The sequence below is a fragment of the Gastrolobium bilobum genome, unplaced genomic scaffold (assembly GCF_033153095.1).
Source record: "Gastrolobium bilobum isolate Gb01-03AN ecotype WA unplaced genomic scaffold, APGP_CSIRO_Gbil_v1 utg7006, whole genome shotgun sequence".
NCBI lineage: Eukaryota > Viridiplantae > Streptophyta > Magnoliopsida > Fabales > Fabaceae > Gastrolobium > Gastrolobium bilobum.
The window spans coordinates 256,133-282,632 of NW_026897872.1; the positions used below are offsets into that span (position 1 = coordinate 256,133).

The window sequence follows — 26,500 nt, forward strand, 5'->3', positions numbered from 1 at the left end:
CTTGTCTCAAAGAGATAATTAGAGTTGGGTAACTCCAAAAAAGAAGTACGTGGGCCCTTTTTTTTCTCTCTCCTCTTTACAAGATCCTACATCGACTCCACACATTTTTACGAGAATGTAAAAAATAAAAAAATATTTACAACATGAAAACATCAAAAAAAAATTAAAACAAATTATTTGTAAAGTTGTTGATAAAAAATATTTGTAGAATAAAAAAATCCCTTCCGCAACATTGTTTTGAAAATAATTTTAAAAGGTTAAACCTTAAAAAAAGTGTTTGGTTTTATAGTGTGAGAAGCAAAAACTTAAAAAATGGCGGTTAAACTTACAACCAATTAAATTTATCAACTTTACAAGATTCATTTTAGATCTAATCGCTGACTAATGACGATTCTTATAATTTTCATTTTTCACGCTTTGTCCAACCCCTCTTCTCTAGAACTGCATGTTGCCTCTCTCCATTCTTCAGAGATGTAAAGCCTACGGTCAAATTATCATTGAATTTGAAGAAAAAGTGTTTTGAGTTTGAATCAACAATTTTTTGGATAGATTCATCAGTGCAATTTTTTTTTCTTTTAGAAAATATGATTGAACTTTTAATTTTGAGGTTTTTAAAAATAATCTAGATCGTGAACGTGTTTGAAAATGGATTGGGAAAAGGTTCAATCCCATAGTATTTTTTGCTGGTGTTTTTGAATCGTCTCATAACAAGTTCTTGAATTTATATTTTAATTTACTGCATAACAGACGCATCAGGGACTACAAAAAAATTATATGATTGAATTCTAAAATTACTTCCACATGCATTTATTATTTACTTTGCGAAGGGATTACAAGAAAACTTCATGATTCATAGCCGGCTCAAAGAGTCGAAGTTTGTGGGGATACCGGAGGGCTATGAAGCACCGACACTTCAAAAATCCTGACGTGTCGTGTCTGACACTTTTCGATACTTTCGGACACTCCGACACTCCCCGACACTTCAACACGTGTTATAAAAATTCAAAAAAAGGTTCAAAGGTTGATTTGCGTTAAGTTTTTAGTTCCAACTATTAGATTCGTTGTATTACGATTATCATTTTATTGAGTTTAATATAAATATTTGAGATATGTTATGTTTCTTTGCAAAATTTATGAATATTATAAGTTTATATTCATTTTTTTAAATTATTGAATATTAAATATAATATACACTACCTAAACTAAAAATATTATTGAATATCAAAACGTGTCCTAACGTGTCGAAATATAACATTTTTTAGAATTAACGTGTCGAAGTGTCGTGTCGTATCGTGTCACGTGTCCCGTGTCGGTATCGATGCTACATAGCCGGAGGGAGCCAACTCGTCTCAAAGAGGTAATTAGGGTTGGGTAACTCCAAAAAAAAAAAAAAAAAAAAACTTCATGATTGAATCACCATTAATAATTTGTGTTTTCAATAGAGTTGAAATTTGAACAAAAAAAGAGACTAGTTCGAGGTAAATCCCACTTGTTTCAATGTTTACAATAGATCCCAGTTTGTAAACAAATTAATACCATGCCAAAAAAAAAATACATCTGATTCGGTAAAAAAAAAAACACGTGTGTATTTTATACATAGGGCTAAATAGTTCAAATCACACTCAAAGGTAGAGCATTTCTCATTTTTATAGGAACTTCTGTACCAAAAACAATGGTACCTCCAATGATAGCCCCTCTGGGGTGTAAAATATATCTTTTCTCACCATCCCCATAGTGTATGAGACAAATGTATGCATTTTGATTAGGGTCATATTCTATGGTTATGATTCTACCATATATGTCTTTTTCATTCCGTCGAAAATCAATTTTACGGTATAGACGCTTATGACCTCCCCCTCTATGTCCTGCGGTAATGATTCATCTGGCATTACGGCCTTTACCACAACTATGTTGTCCATAGATCAAATGATTTCGTGGATTGGATTTCACTTGACTGTCTACGGCTCCATTGCGTGTGCTCGGGTAGAAGTTTTGTATAAATGTATCGCCATGCTATTAAGTATTTTTATTTAAGTTCTTTTCTTTCTAAGAGGTGGAATAGAATAACCCGGTTGAAGCGTAATGATCATACGTCTGTAATACATTGTATGTCCCATAATAGGTCGCACCCTTCTACCCTTTACCGGGAGTTGATGACTATTCATAGCTATTACCTTGACACCAAAGAAGAGTTCGACCCAATGCTTTATTTCTGTCCTAGTTGATCCCGATTCGACATTAGAAGTATATTGATTTTTCACCAATAACCTAATACTTTTGTCTTTAAATACTGCATATTTTATTCCATTCATAAATCTATTTTCTTTCCTATAAGTTCTAGTCTCAATCAGAATACTCGTTTTTACTGTTCATATGTTATGATTTGAATATACCACACCAATTCGTTATGTATGGATGATGAGATTCCATTGATACAGAGCCAACCGTTCTTTTTTCTCTAAGAGATAGTCAGAACATCATCTGGATTTACCCGGTGAAATTTGAACAAAAAAAGAGACTAGTTCGAGGTAAATCCCACTTGTTTCAATGTTAAGAATATTATTGATCCCAGTTTGTAAACAAAATGATACCATGCCAAAAAAAGAAATACATCTGATTCGGTAAAAAAAAACACGTGTGTATTTTATACAGAGGGCTAGTCCATTTTGCAATAGCCTTAGAGGAGCAATTATATTTGCCACTAATGACTGAAGAACCTTACACAAAATATTCTCTGCTACCAAAAAAAACAATTACTAATAGCAGAAATTAATCTAAATACGCGTATAGATTGGCATCTTAAGGGAGCTTTATTAATTAAAAAAAATCAATTATTCAAATTTAATTTATTACCAAACATGATGTAAGGCCTACAAATAAAAATGCTTAAATTCTTATCAGCTAATAGCCCATGTAAGACACGTTTTTTTTTTTGTTTTTTTAAGGTGGGTGTGGGGAGGGGAGGAATCTTTTCCTCCTTGAGCATACCAGAATTTCTCAGTAGGAAAAAGAGAAGTGGCCTTATAAAATATTAAACCTTCCACATCATCATACCCAAGTCTTAGGCTTGGGCTAGTGTAAATTGAACTACAAGCTCCATGGAATTGGGAGAGTGGAAAGAGCACAGCACATGACAATCGTAATTAACATGATAAATTTCATTCAACAGTAAAGTAAGAGAAACAAGTTATAGATAAATAAAAACTAGTATTACAGTAGTCCTAGAGGAGTTCAGAAAACATCAAGCAGTTACTTGAAGAACAATGAAACCAAAATACCGAAATAAAACTAAAACCTCCTTCCACCAAAATAGCAAAAACGCCAAAATGCATATGTATGTCCTCTTTCCTTGTTTAAGCACTCTTGCTTTCAAGAAGCTTATCAATCATATCGGCTGCTTCTTGAACAGTGGTAATGCTCTGGGCGCTTTCTTCTTCCACGCTAATACCAAATTCCTCCTCAAGTCCCATCACAATCTCAACCTGCAGGAAATTTGAAAAGCCAGTCCAAATATTCAAGCAAAAGATTATCTATAAAAGATAAATGTTGTGTTCTCATTTTTCTCATATGCAGAATCATCCCAAAAATGCCACTTTGGGCAGCTCAAGTGGTATAGGGTGGGAGAGGTAAGTGCAAAAGGTTAGATTCCCATGTAGACTCAGAAACAATAAAATCAAAATGTTACTCTAACAAACATGATATAGACTCAAGAAATAGGGCAACCAAGGGAAGATAATAAAACTAAATTGCTCGAATAGTGGGCTTTTTTTTATCAAGGACACAACAATTGTAAAGTAAGACAATAATGTAGCCAACTTCTGTATATCATTAACATTGAACACAGCGCTATATGTATTATGTACATCCAGTTACAACAGCAGTATGGAGGGCAGCCTAACTCTCTGTTTCTTTTTTTCTTTTTTTGGCTAACAAGTACTTAAAAGATAACTAATAGCCAAGAAAAAGATGCCCTTTATAATTGTCTGGGGAAGCACAAAAAAATAAATAAATTCATGATCTGATCAAATATTATGACATAGCTCTCCACAGCCTCCACTCAACTGCTATGCCAACCCATCAATGTTTTCTGATTTTAAACAATATCTTATTCCTCCAACGCATTAACAAAATACAGATAGAGAGAAAAAGAATAACCATAGAAGGAATGATTTGCGGATTTCTAACAACTATGATGGTTTAAAACTGAGAAGATATCAGGTACAACCCAAAAAGTAATAAGCACATGGGCATGCACTTGGAATAGATACAATCAACTATCAAGTGTTGTGAATACTTGAGTCAGAATTTTATACCAAGACGATAATTCATAGGTAAAAATTATAAATATGACAATACCGTGTCGAGAGAATCAGCTCCAAGGGCAGCAAATTTGGACTCTCCAGTGACACTGGAACCCTCTGGTAGAGCCAATTGTTTCTTGACTATGTGACAAACCTTCTCTACCGTTTCCGGTTTGGCCTGATCAAAAAAGAAAAACCCACGCTGGTTATATCACATAAAATATTTAAAAAATTCAGGCCAAATTAACACTGCGAAAAATGAAGAATTACAAGTACATCCAGTTAGATAATTCCAACAGAAGGTACCCATAATCCGAAATTATGGATTGGGTTAGTGATAATTACAAGTACAGAAATTACGGATGAAAGATGAACTACCCACAATCCAAAATTTCTTCTTTGAGCATTGAACTGAATTGAGATGATGGAATGGAAGAAATGAAAATATGTGCCCCCTCCCCCATCTCTCTCCCTTCTTAACTTACAAACAACATTTACAATATAATTTTAACTACAATCAATGATAGTTCAAAGAAAGAAAAACTGATCCCATTGTTTAAGGAAAATAACTATGAGACGAGGATATATATATATATACATCAGTTTATGTTTGAAAGACTTACTGCACATGTAACTTGAAAACGAGGTACTCTGGGCTGCAATGTAATGGATGGAAAAGTTCTCCCCTTAATTGAAAGGGAAACTGAATTTGGGTTAGAGATCCTAGTACCAGGTACCTGTTTTTGCATCCAATGAGAATAACTGAATGAGTATAGGAAGTGAATATAAGTAGAAGTAACCAGGAACAATAACAGACAAGGTTAATTTCTTTTTGTTTGTCATAAGGCAAAGAGTCGACCATAAAATTACATGGATGTGCAAGTAAAGCTCGGAAACAATAAACCAATTCCATTTCTAAGGGCAGATTTTGTTTTGGGAAAACCAACAAGAAATTCTCACCTTATGTAGAGTTGTAGACTACATATATCTCCATATAATGCATGTATAAAACCATATAAGATCAAAATTTAACGATATATAAAAGGGGCGAATTGCTGAGTAGCTTAAAACTAATATCGAGGTCAGTTTCCTTTAAATCCAAGCCATTTATTCATTGATTCCAACTAAAAACGCAGACATACCAAAGTTAAATTAATCCAATCCCGTGCATGTACATGTTATGCGCGCATAAAAAAAGAAGAAGGATCCGAGAATGTTTCAACGGATCAAAACAGGAAGAGAGTTAAAGCATAAAATAGGAGGTTAGAAAGAGGAGAGATTTGAATTACCAGTGTTCGATTGAATGAGGTCATGGACAAGGAGGTTCCTGTGATGGAGGCCATTTGAGAGAGAGAGAGAGAGAGAGAGAGATCTGAAGTTGGAAGAAGATATCAAAGGACGGAAGCCACGAAGAGTGTGTGTGTGTGCGTTCTGCGTTCTGTGTTGTGTTGGAAATGAGTAATGACTATAAGGAGGGACAAGTGTGGTCTTTATAATAAAAGCAGCGTTTTTGTTTGTTGAGGATTGTTGGTTCCTTTCGTTACTTTCGAAGTTTTTGTTTCCCTTTGTCGTCGTTTTTTCTCCGTTTGGTTCCGCCCCTCAAGTCTTAACGCCCGTTACCCAACCAAACCTTGCTGCATGCATATCCCATCACAATTAACAACCATTTCTAATGAATTAAAATAGTCATTATGATTTTTATTCAATTTTTTAAATTACTTAAAAGTATTAATTATATGTTCTCAATTTATTTATTTTATATTTAAAATATGTTCAAAAATTCAGTAAGAATTAAAAAAAAAATCTTCTAAAAAATGAAAATAAACACGCATTAAATATTTCATATTTTAAAAATATTAAATATTTTCTAATAATTTTATTTTTTTCCTAACATGTATTTTAAGGCATATGTTAACAAAACATTTTCTTAAACTAATTTTTCTTTCATTCTCATATTTTACATTTCTATTTTATGATTTAATATAATATAAAATATTTAACTATTTGTCTGTCCATATATACTAAATTTTATTCCAATTTAGTACACTTAAATTTGTATGTTGTTTAAATTTATTAGGTAAATGATTTAAATAACTTTGATTTTATCAAATTCTAATTCTAATTTTTTGATTAAAATATAATCAAGTTTTTTTATTATATTCAATAAAATATTAAGATATAAATATAAAGATAACAAAAAAATAATATTTTCAATTTTTTAAATGATATAAAAAAATAAGATTGACAAATATTTGACTGTTTAAAATAATTGATGAATATTTAAAAATAGAAAAAATAATTTCTATAGCACATCTTATAAATTCCTCACTGCAGCTACTTAAGGCTATTTTTTTTTTTGATAAAGTCATGGGGTAAAAACCCCACAAACAGAAAACAGCAAAAAAACAGATAGCAGAAACTAAAACAAAAACAGCAGAAAGAAAAAACTACTAACGACAACAAAAGAAACAGAAACTATAAACAGAACAGAGTTAACGACTAGCAGCAAGCCTTGAGCTACCCGGGTCCAGCATATCAGCAGCAAGCAAATTGAGGAGTTCAAAATGAGGGGATGAAAAGGTGGTGACACCAAAAGGATCATCCAAAGCTTTCTTTGCTAACCAATCAGCACAGAAGTTGCAAGTCCTGGGAATATGCTTCAACAAGACAGACCAATCCTTATTGAGAGCAGCTCGAATCTTAGTTACCAGAGGTAACTTTCGAGAGTCATTACCAGAAGAGGTAAGAAGACCAATAGCTTGAGACGAATCTGATTCTAGGATAATATTCTTCCAACCAGAATTCCAAACAAAATTCAAACCGTGAAAAATAGCCCAAAGCTCGGCTTGTAAAGATGAGCAATTTCCAATGAAGGCAGTGAACCCACAGATCCAGTTTCCTTTCCAATCTCTCAACAAACCTCCGCAAGCAGCTTTCTCAAAGGACACCGCACCATCCACATTCAGTTTTAGGAAAGCTTGCGATGGAGCATTCCAAACAGTGGAGGGCTCAATGTAGGGGCTCATGTTCTCAAACTGTAATTTGAGCTTTCTACAGCATCCTGATTCCCTTACTAATTCTAAGAGATCAAGAGAGGGGTCCTCAGGTCTTTTAGCTGAACCATCATGGAGTTCTTTATTCCTCCAATACCATAAGAAATTACAGGCAATAAAGAACAAATCCCTCCAGTCTTGGACCCTAGTCTTCCTCACAATCAAATTAAGAGAAATCCACTCTTTGAAACAAACCATGGAGAAAAAGCCCAGAGGAAGAGGTTGAAATAAAGGTAAATACCAAACCTTTTTTGCTTTAACACAGTCTCTGAAAGCATGAAGATTAGTTTCTACATCTTCTGGGCACGAGGGGCAGCAGTTAGAGGATCCACTCCATTTACTGATAAAGTCTTTGGTTAGCATCCTGCCATGGTACATCCTCCACATAAACACTTTAACTCTCTCTTTACCTTTCCAGCTCCATATCCGGTCCCAACTATTGACACTTAGATCAGGATTCAAATTAGAAAGGTTGTTGTAAGCAGTTTTAACTAAGGATTGACCTGGAATCGTATTTCTCCAACACACAAAATCCTCTCCCGCTTCACCATCAGGGTGAGGGATAGCCATGATCTGATTTACTATACTGCTATCAAAGTGGTGCATGAGGAAAGGAACATTCCAACCCGCTTCTGAGGAAAACATACTATGATTTACTTTGCAGTTAACAGTATCAGCTGTTGGAGGATTGATGGCTAAGGAAAGAAGACTAGCTTTACAACCAACCCAATCATCCATCCAGAAATCTACCTGCTTGCCATTGCCAATCTGCCAGGAGAGATTTCTTGTCATATCTGGCCAAATTTTGCACAGACTTTTCCATAAATGAGAGTCATATGGTTTCGAGACAGCCTCTTTCAGCAAATCTTTTCTTCTACCATATTTGGCCCCAAGAACTTGAGCCCACAGCTGGTCCGGGGAATTAATTAACCGCCAGACACACTTATGGAGAAAAGCTTCATTCTGCCTTCTAAGATTGATAACTCCCAAACCACCTTGACTTTTTCCCATTTTAAGTTGCTCCCAACTAACAGCATGGAATTTCCTTTGATTCTCAGACTCCCCCCAAATGAAACTCCTCTGAATCTTCTCTATATCATCACAAATTCCTTTTGGGAGGAGGCTACTCTGCATATGGAAACTAGGAATAGCAGAGATGACCGATTTGGCAAGTGTCACTCTCCCTGCCATTAACAGGCAGCTTTTTTTCCAACCTTGCAGCCTGCCATCAACCCTGTCCATGATCTCTCCATAGTGCTGTTTACTTACACGACCATGTTTCATTTTGTACCCCAGATATCTACCAATATTCCTCGTATGAGCAAAGCCACTAATCTCAACAATGGCATTAGCAAGCTCAGGGGAGACATTTTTAGAGAAGAAGATATTTGATTTGGGGTAGCTTACCTTTTGGCCAGACATATCACTAAACTTTGAAAGGCAATTCATAACAGTATTAATCTGGGAGATATTAGCTTCACCAAAAAGAAGGAGGTCATCTGCGAAAAGCAGATGAGAGATACTCGGACCACCCTTCCCAGCTTTCATTGGCTTCCACACGTTGTCATTTATACAGTCAGCTATTAAGTGAGACAGTTTTTCCATACATAAGACAAAGATATAGGGTGAGATGGGGTCCCCTTGTCTTAGACCTCTGCTGGGAGATATTCTACCTGATTTGGTTCCATTCCAGAGAATATCCAGCTCAGTAGTTGAGATGCATAGCATAATAAGATTCACTAACTGATCCGGAAGATTGATCTCAATCAGCACCTTGTGAATAAAGCTCCAAGACATTCGATCATAGGCCTTTTCAAGATCAATTTTTATAGTGAAAAAGCCTCTTTTGCCTTTCTTCCTGTTCATAGAGTGAACCATCTCTTGAGCAATTGCAATGTTATCCTGGATGTGCCTGCCTGGAACAAAGCTCACCTGTTGAGGGGATATGAGCTTAGTCAGGACAGGTTTCAACTTCCCCACAATAATTTTGCTGATGCCCTTATAAAGCACAAAACAAAGCGCAATAGGCCGAAATTGGGAAATTTTCTCAGGATTTTTCAACTTCGGAGTAAGGACAAGGAAGGTTTTATTAAGATCTCTCACATCAGCTGGATTATTCCATATCTGGTTAACACACATAACAACCTGATTCTTCAGTAGCTCCCAATTATGCTGAAAGAAAAGAGCTGGAAAACAGTCAGGACCCGGAGCTTTTAGGCTACCCATGGAGAAAAACGCCTCTTTAATCAACATATCCGAGATGGGATCATTGAGCAGCTTCTTTTCAGCTTCAAGAAGAACAGGCCAATTAAAATTTGTATCAACCCAGGGTCTCTGAACATTCTCTTTTGCAAAAAGGTTATTGAAAAAACCAAGGATGAGCTTCTTCAAATTTTCTTCTTCTCTAACGAAATGACCTTCATCATTCTTCAATTCTAGGATTTTATTCCTAGCTCTTCTGATGATGGTGGTAGTATGGTAGAACTTAGTATTGCGATCTCCATCTTTAATCCAATTGCACCTAGCTTTTTGGAACCAAATAGCTTCTTCTTGGAGCAAAACCCTGTTCAATTCCTCTTGCAGAGCCTTATCAAGATCAGAATTAAAGTGGTCCAAGAGGTGGTTGGTATTCCTTTGAATTTCCTGGAGCTTTTTTAGGAGGAAATCTTTTCTAAGCTGAATACATCCAAAGACCCTTTTATTCCAAGACTTCAAAGGATTAACCAATTCCTGAAGACTCTAGTTAATTTGAAGATGAGACTTCCAAATGAAACGGAGAAAATGAGGGAAAGACGAATGCTCAAGCCAAGCCACCAAGAATCTAAAAGGCCTATCTTTATTGAAAACCTCTTTCGGAGCCAAGGATAGAAGCAAAGGGTTATGATCAGAATTGAGCCTGGGCAAAGCTCTTATTTCAGCATCCTCAAATGCAGTTCTCCAATCTGCATTCACACACACACTATCCAGTCTTTTAAAAACTCTATCAAGGTGAAGCCATTTAGGACCCCTCCAGGTAAACATAGACCCTCTACAGCCGAGATCCATAAGCTTACAATCACTGATTAAAGCAGAGAATTTCAGACATCTAGCAATATTGACTGGGGCTCCCCCTTTTTTTCCTTAATCGAAGCTATTTCATTGAAATCCCCCATCGTAACCCATGGACCATTCACATTGTTACTTATTCTCATAAGGTTAGGCCACAGCTCTTCCCGGATATCCTCTCTAGGATTGGCATAGACCACTGTCAAGAGGAAATTACTTCCTGCATTATTTGAAACAGCCATATGAATGAATTGGCTATTTTTTTCAATAAACTCGATCTCAACTAATTCATCTTTCCACAGAATCCAGATTCCACCTGAAAAACCCACAGCTTCCTCTAACTCGAATCTGTTGAAACCAAGTTGCTTGATCTTCTTCTGAGCAGTTGCCCCACTGATTCTAGGTTCTAAGATTGCTACCAAGTCAATCTTATGCTTTCTTGTGAAATTACTAAGGGATGTTCTGAAGGTTTTCTTTGCTGCACCCCTACAATTCCAAACAAGAAAATTCATTGGGTAACTAAATCAGAAATATCAGGGTTGCAGAGTCCCTGATCACTCTTTTGCATATGAACTGCTTCATCACTGGTTGGAATCTTCACTTCCATCTCCATCTCATCCTCACAATCTTTATCAGGAGGTTCCTCAGGTTTCAACATTAACTCACTAATGGAATTGGAAATATCCATATCCGAAGGCTTACAGTCCTCCACATTCAACTTACAACTAGTAACTTCCTCAGTCTTGTCATTAAGATTAGAAGCAGAACTCTGAACACATTGCGCTGTTTCTGTTCCAATGGAATTAGGCACCGTCTCAAAGTCCCCAACAGACACAGATTGGGCCTGCTTTAGGGGTTTCTGATTTAAAGAATTACTGGATGAAGGGAGCTCTAGAGCTTTAGGGCTGTTTCCACCTGACTTTGCCTCAGATGTGAAAATAAAAGATTCTGGGATTTCAGGAATCTTTGGTTTGTAAGTTGCCTTGCCAGCAACTCTTTTCTGAGCAGATGAGGATTTTCTGTTAACCCGCTTGGGATTTTCTTTGGAATGACTAATCCCTTGATTCTCCTTGCTCACAATAATCTTGGAACTCTCAGCCACCTTAATATTTGACTTCATCACCCCTGGAGAATCGGACGCACTCCCTGTCTCTCTTTTCTTTTGACTAACACCTTTTTTATTTGAGATATCCTCTCCAAAGACTCTATCTGTTTTGCCTTCTACTTTCTTGCTCTGTTGACTCTTTGGAATTTTTTTTTCTGAACCACCATCCACGGTCCCACGCCATAGTTAGCAGTATTTACCTCTTTTTCTGTCATCGGTTCTTTAGTCTTGTTGGACTCATCAATTTCCACAGCATCCGGGCATGTTTCAGAGTTATGACCGTACTTTCCACATTGAAGACAGATCAGATAGAGGCCCTCATATTCCACCTTAAACACCTCTTCCTCCAGGATAAATTCTCCTCTCAACGGACTAGATAGGTCCAATTCAACACATAATCTCGCAAATTTCCCTCTATCCCCCAAAGATGTAGTTTTGTCAATCTTTAGGACTTTACCAATAGAGTTTCCAATAAGCTTCAAAACAGGAATTACACATAATTCCAGAGGAATACCTGGAAGCCGAATCCAAGCTGCCACCCGATGAATATTTGCTTTGTGGGGATTGAAGAAAGGCTCCCATTTTCTGATTGCCAAATAATGCCCCATTAGGACCCATGGACCTTCGTTCAAAGCCAGGTTCAGATCCTCTAAACTTGAGAATTTTACAGAAAAAAAATCGTTGCCCAGGTCCGCTACTGTAATGGAACCAGATTTCGCCCATAGATTTCCCAGCTTCGTCTTCATGTACATGACTCCAACCCTTTTCCCCAGAAGCTTCACAATAATCGCATTTCTCCAGGGAGCTCTGAGTCTCTGTTTTGCTTCCTTTGTACAGCGAAAGCGAACCGATCCATCCTCCCCATAAATGGTTTGGAAGCCCAGTTCATTTATAACACCAAGCTTAGGGTCCAGGGGCTCACCTTCTTCCTCTTCATGCTCTTCATGCCATGAGTCTTCCTCCCCCAGTACGCTTCCTTCCTGACGAAGAGCTTCTGCAAAAGATTTGGGTTTACCCGATGGGAATCGGTCCAGCAAATTGCCCAAGCTAGCTCCTCTATTCGAGGAATCAGGGGAAAACTCCTCCCCGTTCTTTGCTCTCTTTACACTCTTCCTCATACAGTCCATCGGAGTATCAGTGAGATTTGATCCACCGTGTTTGTCATTCGTTCCGTTCATTTTTGCGTTGCCCTAACAGAGAAATAATTTCGCGCGCGTGTTGAGCACGCACTCTAACCCATCTCGTACAAGGTGGATAGGATTCTTGCTACTTAAGGCTTTTCATGAGACTGTCATGCAAACTTATTAATGCAAAGTTATAAATTTTTGTAAGAGAAACCAAGATATGGAGACTCACTCAACAACAAGGTAAATTAGTTTTTGGAAAAAACTATTTTCATGTTGTACGAGATAATTTTTCTTCTTATATATTCTTTGGTAATTGTGTCATCTTTTTTTTTTCTTCTTTTTTTTTTATATAATGGAGTCCACAAATTTATCTCTATAATATGAGATAACTTATCTCTTTTATCATGAAATTAATAAAATCCTTAGTTTTTACATGTTTTTTATAGCTTCTATTTGTGTGCAATGTAAAAGGACTTAGGAATCAGTCAAGGGATTAGTGGTTCACTTTTTCTTTTTTCTTTTTTTATCATCTAATTCAGAATTGGCTAATTTCAAGAGGGTGATCGCCCCCTCTAATCTCTTTCTACCACTGTTTGTCAGCAACTATTAATTCAACCATTCAAACAAATTTAGAGAAGATGAAATTTTATTGAGATAAATTTACCTATAATATACATCCGTACGTATTCACAAAAGATAAAATTATGCAACCCATTATTCAGAGGTGTATACATGATGATGGGTGCATATATACACAGTTTTCTTCCATTTTTTACTCTTTTAATTCTTTTTAAATTTATTTATCTATTTCTTTGATATATTGTTCTCAAATTCTGTTTTTTCCTTCTCAAATCTGTTTAATTTGAAATTCTAAACTTTTAGAAAGAAAAAATATTATTCATGAAAGAAAACTCAAAATTAAAAAGTATTAAATAATTGTAAAACATAAATTAAGTAAATATTATATATCATCAAACTAACTTTTATTATTTTTCCTATTTTTTAATGGAAGAAGTGTTTGTCATTTTAAATGATATAAAGTTATGTCATTTTAAGAGAGAGACAGACACAAAATAATTTTTTATATTTAAATTTTAAATTAAAAAAATCACTCACTTTCTTTCTCCCATATTTTTTTTTTGTCTATCTCTCTCCTAAAATGACATAACTTATGTCATTTAAAATGATAAACACCAAACATTTTTTTAATTCATACAAAAAATCAAAATAATTATAAAGAATATTAAATATATAGTTTGTTAATTTCCAATAAATCAAAAACGAATGCACATAATTTGTCGTGTAAATAAATTTACTTAACTATAGTCGGTAACCCAACTCAATTTGTTTCTCTCTAACCGAGGACATTTATTAGAATATAATACATTGATAATCGGTGGTGTCACCGTCCATTGCCAGCAATATTTTCTCATACAACAGCTTTTCGTCATAAATAGTTTTAGTTACAATCAACAGACATAATTAACAATTTAGGTAGACATCGCAGAAAAGGACGTAAAACTGCAAATGTCAAACATTCTTACGGAGGATATGTAGATGAATAAAAAAGTCTTCGTGTAGATTAATCTAGAAGAATTTATGCTGATGAAAACAAATATATTTGCACTACGGCAACACGGGATAGGGAAACAAAGCAAGGAGCGTGACAAATTGAATTGAATTTATTTATTTTCTGTTCGGGATTTTCTCTCACACCTGGATTGTAAGATTGCTGAATGCTGAGTATCAAAAATTTTAAGAAAAAAGCTCATCATCGACTTTACATTTAACAAGAGACTAATTTGCTTTACTTTACATTTAACTAGGTACTAATTTGAGCGACTTTATATCTAACAAGAGACTGATGCTCACATGTAATGACTACAGATAATTAACAATAAATTTGTAAGTATTATGGGAAGGATTAAAAATATTACACTTATTATTAATTGTTGATGTCATTTACATATAATTATTCTAATTTTTTAGTTAGACAAAGTATTAAATACTAATGAAATTAACAATTAAGAATAATTATTAAATTTATGATTCTTATATCAGTGTAAATTCTCACCTATTGATATAATAATATAAAGTATTAAAATTAAATGCATAAAAATATATACATAAGGACAGAAATGTAGTGCCGGTTTCTATTATATACAAACAAACGCTATTGGGCAAACATTTGCGGAAACATGCGACAGTGATGTGCGGTTCATGATGCATCAACAATGCTAATACAATGGCTCTTTGGTCTATTATGAGGCATTTGGGCCGTCACCCAAGAGCGTGGAATTTGGACTGAGCAGTGGTGGAATGTTTCTTTTGGGCTGAGTTCAAAGATATTATTATTTGTGGCCACTTATATGGTTCTCATTAATTAAATGATTTTATTATACATCATTTTTATATTTTGATTGAAAAAAACATAGATTATGTATTAATATGTATGTTTTTCTTGTTTATTACCTTTAGAAAATGAAGTAAAACTTATTCAATAAAAAGTAGTAGAATATAAAATAATATTATTGTAATTTAAAGAAAAAACATTTCCATCAATCAGTTTAAAGCACCATTGCCAACACCAAAATCGCTATCACTGTTTCTACGGGTGACTCTGGCTAGTGGCTACTTTTTTTTTGGCGCAGTTCTCCGGTTTTCATAAGTTTGGAGTTAGGCATTTAGTGGAAGAGAGAAAAAAATAAAAGAAATATTGTTATCAAATCCATTTGAAATATAAGAGAAAGTGAAATATGAAAAAAAATGAAATAAAGTGTGGAGAGAAAAAACAAAGGAAAATCAAAAAATGAACTCTTGAAAAAGTACAAAAATATTACTATATCCTGAATTCAAAAGAATATCCCTTTTTTATTTTAAATGTGTCTTTATATATGACACTAAACATAAATAAGGCAATAATTGCAATTCAATACATCATTAGTGTGGTGATTGTATGCTCACATACCTCGACACGCTACTTTTTGAAAAAAATGCGTGTCGGATACGTGTCCGACACGGACACGCCGACACGTTCTGACACGCGTTCGACACGCGGTTAATATTTTGGGACACGCGGTCAACTCTTTGATACGTTTTTTCGACACACTGTCAACTCTTTCTGACACAGTCAACATTTTGACACGCATTCCATACGTTCCGACACGTTTTTTTTTTTTTTACTCTTAATTTTATTTTACTAGCTAAACATAAAAAAATAATTTATAAGTCAATTTTTTCTGTTATGAAATTTGACATTAAAAATTAACAAGATACGAAAAATTATTTTTATTTATATGAAATTTGAATATTTGATTGGTTATATGACTTGTTATGGACTGTTATATGTATTGAATATAAATTATATTATATATATTAAAAATATTATTTAATATCAAAACGTGTCACAATATGTCAAAATATGACATTTTTTAGAATTAACGTATCAGCGTGTCGTGTCGTGTCTCGTGTCATTGTCAGTGTCCGTGCATCATAGGTTGTATGATACATAAAAAATAACAAGAAAGCAAAAAGTCATATATGTTATAAAATATGTGAAAAGTTATTCATAATATTTGACTACAAAGATTGATTTTTCTATTTTCAGTAAATACATATTTTTTAATTCATGAATTTGTAAAAATAAATAAATCATCTCGTACCTTTTTTAGTAATTTTTGTTGAGTGACTTGTAAAAAACAAGGTATTACCTAATAATTTTTCTAATATTTTTGGCTAACTGGCTATCAGTCACCGCCAACAAATTTTGAGTCATAAAAACTATTTTTTTTTATGAAAATGAAATTTAAGTGTGAACGATAAATCCCACATGAATTATAAAAAAATCAAGTGAAGATTATATAAGTGAAAAAATCATAATTTTATTATTTTTATATTTTAAATTGAGATATAACGTCAAGTTATGGTGTGTTGCTTAAATCACTGATGAAAACCCTTACATTCCTTAATCAGAGTCAAATTAAAAGCTTCATGTTGACAATACTATAGCATCAATTAACTCATCCATTTACTTTATCTTAAGAAAAGTTCAGTGTTGGCGACGGGAAACGACATTGAGGATTTGTGAAAGTGCAATTAAGGTTTGTAATAAGGTTGATGATGCAACGTTTTATTTTCTAAAAACATTGACAATACCCTTCTTGGTCCCTGAGAAAGAATACAGTTTTCATTTTAGTCCCTTACAAAGATAAATTAGTCTCGAGGTCCCTAACAAATTTAAAGTGGACCAATTTAGTTGAAACCGTGGTCATTCTCAAATTCAAAAAAGATACATATTAGTCCTTCAAAAGGACTAAAATTGGTCCACTTTAAATTTCATAAGTACCAATCGACTAATTTTTTTTTTGTAAGAAACTAAAGTGAGGATCGTGTTTTTTGTTAAGGACCCAAAAATGTATTTACTCTATCTTTATTTATAGATGCAGACCGATTAATTGATTATTAATTGGTAACTAAACAATACACATTATTAATCAGGAACTTGTATATCATAAACGGATGTAAAATAATGAAAATATAATGGCGTGCAAAACGTTTTTTATCTTTATTTTATGCCATTCCATATGTCAAATTGTCAATGATCCAAATAGTTTATAGGAATCCTTTTCCTTTTAAATTTGTTATTAGTGTAAAAAGGAAAAAAATTTCTAACAAAACCTTCTCTGATACAAGAAGGGATCAAAATGTACAACAGGACAATTGTATTCATTAATTGATTTGTTGCATGAAAAAATTCGGTCGGCATAAATTAGAAACGAAAATTAGGTTACCAAGAACTATAGAAGGTTGGTTGGCAAATGGGCATTATTTGGTGTACCTATTATTTATCTGCCTTCTCTCTCTCTCTCTTTAATACAACAGTGGTCCTTAAAACAACTGGCATTTTAAATGGAGATTTAAATAAATTGTTGTCTACTTATTGTATAGCCTTTTCTATTTATTTTTTTAAAATCTTGAGATGTTTCCACATATTCAGCTCATTTTAAATTGTTAATGAGATTGTCTACCAAAATTTTTTTGTTAATGAGATTAATTTCCATTATATCACATTAATAAGTTTTTTTTTATTATTGTGCTCTTAATTACATAAAAAAAAATCACTTTGCCTCCGTATCAAAATATTTCACCTGTCTGTCATTGACTATTAACCGCGCAATATACTCAAGTACATGACTTATATAATTGAGTATATTATGTGAAACAACAAATATTTGAGCACATTACCTAATACTCGAGTATTGCTCGTCAATTGGATTTTATTTAACATTTACTCGAGTATATGACTCAAATATTTGAATATTTGTTGTTCCACGCAATATACTCGAGTATATAGGTTATATACTAGAGTAAATAAGACCAAATTCCTACGAAAATTTTCCAACGCATAGCTCTCAAAAAATTATATGGAATGCAAAAAAGCACCTGATTCGGACACCTGAGTCAAAAGTTATGGTCTTCTGAAGCTTTACTCTAAAGTTTACAAAATTTTATAATACCAATAGGTTTTGTGATACCCACAAAGCCCCTCCTCAGGTTACTCATGTCAAATCCAATATTATGAGTATATGACTATATAAACTTGTTTGATCAATAAAAATATGGTCTTCCGAAGTTTTACCATTAATTTTTTTTTACGAGATTTTTTGGTCAAACAAGTTTCTATAGTCATATACTCATAATATTGGACTTGACTTGTGGGTATCACAAAATCTATTGATATTACAAAATTTTGAAAATTTTAGAGTAAAATTTCAGAATGCCATAACTTTGGACTCGAGTGTCAGAATCAAGTATTTTTTTTATTCCAAATAACTTTTCGAGAGCTAAGCGTTGAAATTTTTTGATAGGAAATCTGGTCTCATTTACTCGAGTACATGACCCATATACTTGAGTGTATTGCGTGGAACAACAAATACTCAAGTATCTGGGTCCTATACTAGAGTATAAACTCATGACACTTGATTTACTCAAGTATAAATGTTACATACTCGAGTATAAAGTATAGTCAACGGTCAAAAAATGACACATTGGTGTTATATTTTGGGAAAATATCATATTTTTGAAATAGTTTAAAAATGAAGACAAAATAATATTTTTTTATATAATTAAGGGCACAATAATAAAAAAAAACCCTTTGTGATCCCTCCACAAAAGTTGTTTCATTAAAATTGAAATCAGCAATATTATATCAGAGTCAATATTACTTACCGCATTAACCCCAATTAAGTTGATTTCCCATGTCAACACACAATCCCCTCTCTTAGGTAGTGTTTGGTTGAAGGTTTATTTTAGGATTGATGGGAAAGTGTAGGTGGATATTGGAAAATACCACGTTTGGTTCAGGTTTTTTCAAGAAATACCAGACAAATAGGATAGATGGGAAAATGACTTTTGTGTTGATTTTTGGATGAAATTCATTGTTACAGAATACCACTTGAGATGTGGTATTGTGAGATGACTGGGGAAGTGAAAAAACAGGTGCAAAGTTTCTCCTGAACATAGATTTTGCATATTTAAATAAATTTCCCTGGTAATATTTGGGTCAACCAAACAACTTTTTTTACATTTTCCTATCAAACTCACTATCCAACCATTTTCCTATCAATTACATTTCCCTAGTAAAAAAAAATTTCTCCCGAACCAAACACTACCTTAAACTATTATTAACCTGGAAATGATAAGAACCTCATGCATGTTCATAAAAATAATTTTGTTATGATTTGTTAACAAGTTTTTTTTTTGAAATCAACTTGTAGGATATTTATTGTTTGATAAAATAAAAAATAAAGAGTAAAAAAATTAAAAAGAGTGAAATCAAATAAACAGAGATAAGAAATATTCTAATTCCCACTCATTGTTTCTTTAGTAAAAGAAAATAGGAAGGATACCAAAAATAAATAAAAGTAAAAAAAGGAATACATGAGTTCATTTTTTTTGTAGTCAATGTTGATAAGTTATTTATATTGAACTCAAAATAACGTCCTTTTAGAACGAAAATTAAGGTATTTTTGTAATTATAATTTTTTTAGTCTTTGTAATAATAATTTATTTCAAAGTCATAATAGTCTTTCTCATTATAATTTTTTAATTTTTTAACATAAAACCACGTCATTTCGTGAGTGAAAGTATATATTTAGAAATGGGATAGGATTCATTTACAAATTTTTTTTGTAAATTATACTAAGTACGACCGGTCGTACACTGTATGATTAAAGTATGACCGGTCGTACTTATTATAGTTTGTAAACAAAGTTTGTAAATAAAAAATTTGTAAACAAAAAAATTTGTAAGTATAACCTGCCACTTCAGAATTATTAAAATTTTAATATATATATAATTATATTCCAATATATAAAATTATAAGCTTTTAGTAGTGCATACTGATGAATATATACAAATCGAGTAAACAAAAAATATTGAGATACTGGCCCTCGCAACAAGAAATGAGATATCTAGCTTGTGTTCACTCTCTATTGCTCATAATTCCAGGCGATAATTAACCCTTCTCCTTTTCTTTTCGCTACATACGGTCACTTCGGTCCCCACCATCGTCAATCATGGAAAGAAAAGAAAGATGAAAAGAAAAAATAAATAAAAAGTTGCTATTTTTTTTTTTTTAATATTAAAAGTTGCTACTTTTTAAACACGAAGCTTTTTGTTTTCTTTCGCTTTTACTTAATTTTAAACAAAAGGGAAAGGAAGAGATAACTTATACATAACAAATGTCGCTAACTTTCCTCCTCTTCTGTTTCCTACTTTTTTTTCCTCGTCAAAGTCTGGTTGTTTGGAATCTTAGGAAGGGGGAAAAGAAGTGAGCAAAATTATTTTTGTTTGATTTTTTAATAAATACATAATTTATTTTATCTATTAATTTTACAAATAACTATTCCCCCTTTTTCTTTGACTTGGAAAAATAAATATTTCCTTATGTCTTTTCTTACCTTTCTCTTTCGGTATGTTGGACATAATATCGAGTTATTATTACTAAAGCACACGTGTTTAGTGAGTCAAAATTTTGAAAATAAATAAACAGTGATAAAGTAAAAAACATAAAATGTAATTTTGAAAATAAGTTAAATTATTCTGTTCTTGCTTATAATTTCGTTTATTTTAATTTTTTCAATATTTTATAAAACATATTTTAAAGTATGATTTAAACTTTCTAATATTTTTTAATTTTTTAAATAAGTTCTTACCAATTGATAACAACCAAACTTATTAATGAATGTTTAGTCATTTAAGATATTATATTTATTTAAAAACTTTAGAAACTTAATTGTAACATTTTATAATGAAAATAAATTTAATTAAAAATTCTGTTAGATAATAAAGGCTTATTCACAAAATTTTGAAAATATAAAAAATTAAATTATAAAGATTTAAAAATTTATTTTAACGTTTTAAACATGATGGATACTTTGGAATTTTATATGAAAACAAAAAAATATTGTTCTTTCACTATATAATTATTAGAGGAGGGTTATATTTACAAATCAAATATTAACTGTTAATGTTTGTCAATTTAATGATTATAATTTATTAGGTCACACTTATTAATTAATTATTAATTTTCAATAAACTACTAATTTCTAATAAATTATAACCGTTAGATTGACAAAAATCAATGATTAAGTTTTGGTTGATAAATAATTTAGTTTATAAATATAATCCTTCCTTAATTATTAATAATTATATGTTAGATGAAATATTTATTTTAAGCTGACCAAATCAGCAATTCAATATACGTGGTTTCTAGGGGTGTTAACGGGCCGAACCGATCCGAGCTTTGATTTTAAAAAGCTAAGCTGTATTTAAATGTGTCAGCCTGACCAAGCCTGTTACCTGTTATGAATATAATTTCAGCCTGTGGCCTATCTTATTTACAAAAATTAAAAGTCTGGATTAACATATTAGCCTGTTTAAAACAAAATAAGACAACAAAAATTTATCCAAACAAAATATACAGTGAACATCACTAGTAATCCCATAAATATTCATAAATTTAATGTATATCCAAACAGCATAATATAAAACAAAATCATTCAAAAAGTCTGTTTAATTAATAAAATAAGATGAAATGGATTGAAAAGAGAGAGGGCTATCACAAGTAGTATAAAAAATATAAAATAAAAATAAAAATACATATATTAGGCCAGCCTGAGAGGCTCTAAGGCCGAGCTTTTAAATTGGAGCTAGAGGCATTTTTTTTAAACAAGCTTTTATACAAGTCCAAGCCTGATTCCAACAATCAATTTTAGACATAAAAGCTCAGGCCTTCACGAGCCGAGTCAAAGGCCCCTGACTCGTTTAGCACCCCTAGTGGCTTCATAATCATGTTTTGAAAAGTACTCTTAAAATAAGATAATTCTGTTTACCAAAAAAAAAAAGGGTAAGATAATTCTCTTCTCTTGTACTATTGAGTATGTATTACCTCACTCTCTCATTTTGATGATATTTTTAATGGTATAAAATGTTGATTAAGCTAGACATTCAATGGTATAAAATATAAAAAATCTCTTGTTTCTAATTAACCTGCATAAGATTTTATTTTGATTAAATGACATTCCATCCATCATCTTATTTATATTTTTTAAATTAATTTTTTTTCATTAGTGGATAAATAACATGACATTTATAAAAGTACTATGAATAATTTATGTAATATATCATAATATTCCTAAAGTTTTTTGTGTTAATTTATCATAAATACTTTAGATTTTAAAGATTTTTTCATAAGTTATAGTAGTTTTATTGGTTGATTAAATTTTTTTATAACTTTTATTTTTGAAAATATGAAATACTTGTTTTGAAGATGTTGTATAACATTTGATATGATGTGACGTTACATGGGTTGAAAGAACAAACTTTTGTCACATTATCACTTAAAGACGATTTGACATTATTATGTAGCATTAGAAAACTTAAAAAGAATTAGATATTCTGAAAATCTTACATCATCATTTTTTAAAATTTTGATATTAATTAATTGAGGACGGTTATATTGACAATTTTTTTTTTTATAAACTTACAATTTATACTATGGCTTACTTATAAAACTTCACTCAAAAATATCTTACCGGTAAAAATATAATGTAATTTATAAAAGTTTGTAAACAAAAAATTTATAAATATAACATTCTCTTAACTAATTTACAAAAACTAACTTTAATACAATTGATTAGATTAGTAGGTTAAGATTGTGTTGGTCTATTGATAGAGAATAATTTTTTTATCGGAATCATGATTTTTGAAAATATTGAATTAATTTTTCTAATATTATATTTAGTTAATAATAATATATTGTTGGAAATGTGAACTAAATTTACAAAACTTATCTTTTATGTTTACTCGGCCTCAATTTTTTGGTTCTATTCACTTCCCCTCAACCATGGTGAAAAACTTTTTCTCATTCTCAATAGAGCCAAACTTTCTTCAACTGTGCAGTTGTTGTTACTGACTTTCCTTATACACAATCACAACACCAAATGGTGAAACTTTTCTTTCTTTGCAAAACTTCGTGAATAGTAGTACACAAACAAACAAATAACAAAAAGCTAGTCTATCTTTCTCCACTAGAAAGCTAGAATCTGTTGGGAAATTCGTTCCCTCAAACTCCAATGTCAAGCGGGTCCAAGGGAAGCCTGTGGCGGGGGCCACCACCAATGAGCTAAGGCTACACCAACCGTAGCAAGTGGATCCGACACCATGTCTCAACCCAAAACCTTAAGGCATTGGGTTCATGGGTCTTTTCACTTATATACTCTTCACTTAGCTCATTACCAACCAATGTGGGACTCATCACACTTGAATATCTCAACAATCTCCCCCTCAAGTGTGAAACCCACCATTGGTATGCTCCCCCTCAACCGAGTACCCGAAGCGCAAAGTACTCGACCCGCCTCCTAGCCAATCACTAGGCTAGCTCGAGCCCAATCCGGCTCTGATACCACTGTTGGGAAATTCGTTCCCTCAAACTCCAATGTCAAGCGGGTCCAAGGGAAGCCTGTGGCGGGGGCCACCACCAATGAGCTAAGGCTACACCAACCGTAGCAAGTGGATCCGACACCATGTCTCAACCCAAAACCTTAAGGCATTGGGTTCATGGGTCCTTTCACTTATATACTCTTCACTTAGCTCATTACCAACCAATGTGGGACTCATCACACTTGAATATCTCAACAGAATCAACAGATTCTGCACAGAAATGGACTTCTCTGGTTCATCCAAAACACAAACACTACCACACAAATATAATTTCTTATCTTTTCTCTTCGTTCAATACAAAATTTTCAGCTCAGAATCGCAGAACCATGAATGACTTTGTACACCCCAAATAAAAAGCCTCTTGTGAAGAAAGAGAGTTACTTATAGAGAGAACATAGAAAGGAAAATTGAAAGCTTGAGGTTACAGAAGTGAAAAGAAGAAGAAATTACAGGGTTAATTATGTCCAAAAAAATGGCTCAAGTTTCCCATACGATAGGATTCGCACAATATCATCCATTATGTGGTATTTTGAGTTGACATTCTTCTTTAGAAAAAGGAATTCCGAGAATTCATTTGGGGTGGGAAATTTTAGGTGTGCATGACAACCTTCCCAGAATCAATTCTTTTTTAATTTTTGTTCCCTGGAACAGAAATGGATAGGAAACTCGTTTGGTAAAACCGATTTTTTTTTCTTGGGATGAACCGGTTCAATTTTTGTGCTCGGGAATAGAAAAAAGAATCAAAAAATTTCTACTTTTTTGTTCCCGAGCACAAAATGAGAAACACTTATTTCTCACAATTACTCTTCACCACTATCATCATCATCATCACCATCATCATCCCGACATGACCACCACCACCATCGTTGCCACTGCTGTTGTACCACCAATGTCATCGTCACAACCATCACCACCACCAGGATGCCGCCGTCACCATCACCACCACCAACACGATGTCATCGCCACCACCTCCACCACGCCACCGTCAGCACCACCACCACCATGCCACCACTACTAGCGTCGCAACCACTGCCGTCACCACCACCACCACACCATCACCACTGCCACTGCCATCACCGCTGCCACCTCCACCACCACCACCATTACCACTATCATTGCCACAGCCACTGCCATCACCACCATCACTGCCGCCGCTGTCGCCACCACCATGCCATCACCACGTCATCGCCACTGCCACACCGTCACCAACCACCACCACCACCATCGTCGCAACCACTGCCATCACCACCAGCACCGCCATGTCATCACCAACACCACCATGCCACCACTACCACGCCACCAACCACCGCTGTCGCTGTCACTACCACCGCCACCACCACTACCATCACCATCGTCGCAGTCACTGCCGTCATTACCACCACCATATCATCACCAACACCACCATGCCACCACTACCATGCCACCAACCGCCGCCGCCGCCGCCACCACCACCGCCACTATCGCCATCATTACCACCACCATCGTAGCAACCACTGCCGCCACCACCGCCACATATAAAAAGGAAATTGATGATCCAAAAAAAATTATGCTTGATAGGAATTATTTTTTATTATATTATTTGTTGTGTTATCAAACGCAATTCTCATTCTCAGAATAAAAATATAACATGTTATCAAACACATTTTTTTCTCAGAAATTGTTCTAAGGCACAGAAATAGAAAAGAATTGTTTCTTTTCAGAAACAGTGCCAGGGAATAGAATGGTTGGCATGCACACCCTTTCTGTAATTCTTATACTAAATTTGGATAAATTGGATTCCCAAACTTACTTTCCCAATATTCTAAAATTTTTCCTTCTACCAAACATCCCTTAGAACCAAAGAATTATAAAAAAAAAATATTTCCAATTTTGGCTATGACTTTTTCACAGATTAGGATATATTTTAATTTTAGAACGAAATAACCTTCTGTTTCTTTTAAATTGATTAAGTAGATATAAGAAAAGAAAAGTTCAAGGCTCCCAGAAAGATTTTCAGCATTAAGGATCTTTCACAATTATCGACAAAGGTTAGTGTATTTAACCCTAAATTATGTGAAAATAATGAATTTCTAAGATGTTGTTTGTGTAGTTTTCTTGAATGACAAACCTTAAGATGGAAGATTTAAGACTAAAAATCAATTTAGTTTCCAATAATTTTGAAAATATTTATTATTGATTACATTTTTCATTATAATAGTCAGACAATTAGAAACCTCAGATTTCTCCAAGAGAGACAGACAATTAATGAATAATTTATAATTTAACTAATCAGGACGATTCTCTTAATTTTTTTAAAAAACTTATATTATAAACTATTTAAATAATATTTCAACCGGTTTATCCAAAAATAATAATAATAATATTTCAGCCAGACAATAACTTAAAGCACAGAATTGGACAAAAAAAAGTAAGTGTATAAAAGAAATAATGTAATTAAAAAGTGAAAGGAATAGATAATAGTGATGCAAAAAGGAAAAAAGAATAAAAAGGAAAGGGAGCAGGTTGAGAAATGGTACAAGTACAACCGCTGAGAGTGTGGCCCACCAACGTAACTGACGCCCACCATCCCCTCATTCTCCAAATGTATTATGTAATGTAACAACTCTCATTACTCAACTCTTCCCTTCCTTCCTCTTCCTTTCAGATCATCATCTTCTCTACTTCTCTTCTCCTCTCTCGCTCCAATTAGGGTTCTTCTTCCTCTTCTACTACCACTTCCACGTAAGTAACCATTCTTCTTCTTCTTCTTCCATTCATTTCATTTACACTTAAGCCTTTATTATTACTCCCAATGCCATGCTTCCATTCATCTTACCACTTTCAACTGTGCACATGGAATTCGAATAATAACACGCATTGCACAGG

The 26,500-nt window shown here is 33.4% G+C and overlaps 3 protein-coding genes across 3 annotated transcripts; all 3 read right to left on the minus strand.

Annotated features, from left to right (window-relative positions):
* Positions 1-3,143: 3,143 nt before the first annotated feature.
* Positions 3,144-5,775, minus strand: LOC133310961 (acyl carrier protein 1, chloroplastic-like). The gene is made up of 4 exons (XM_061511957.1): positions 5,591-5,775; positions 4,925-5,038; positions 4,357-4,479; positions 3,144-3,482 (listed from the first exon to the last, which is right to left on the minus strand). The coding sequence occupies exons 1-4, from the start codon at positions 5,642-5,644 to the stop codon at positions 3,354-3,356; spliced, it is 420 nt and encodes a 139-aa protein (XP_061367941.1). The 5' UTR covers positions 5,645-5,775; the 3' UTR covers positions 3,144-3,353.
* A 1,018-nt stretch (positions 5,776-6,793) lies between these two features.
* LOC133310979 (uncharacterized) lies at positions 6,794-10,911 on the minus strand. The gene is made up of 3 exons (XM_061511979.1): positions 10,521-10,911; positions 10,202-10,296; positions 6,794-10,093 (listed from the first exon to the last, which is right to left on the minus strand). The coding sequence occupies exons 1-3, from the start codon at positions 10,909-10,911 to the stop codon at positions 6,794-6,796; spliced, it is 3,786 nt and encodes a 1,261-aa protein (XP_061367963.1).
* A 709-nt stretch (positions 10,912-11,620) lies between these two features.
* LOC133310980 (uncharacterized) lies at positions 11,621-12,682 on the minus strand. Its single transcript, XM_061511980.1, has one exon. The coding sequence runs from the start codon at positions 12,680-12,682 to the stop codon at positions 11,621-11,623; it is 1,062 nt and encodes a 353-aa protein (XP_061367964.1).
* Positions 12,683-26,500: the final 13,818 nt, after the last annotated feature.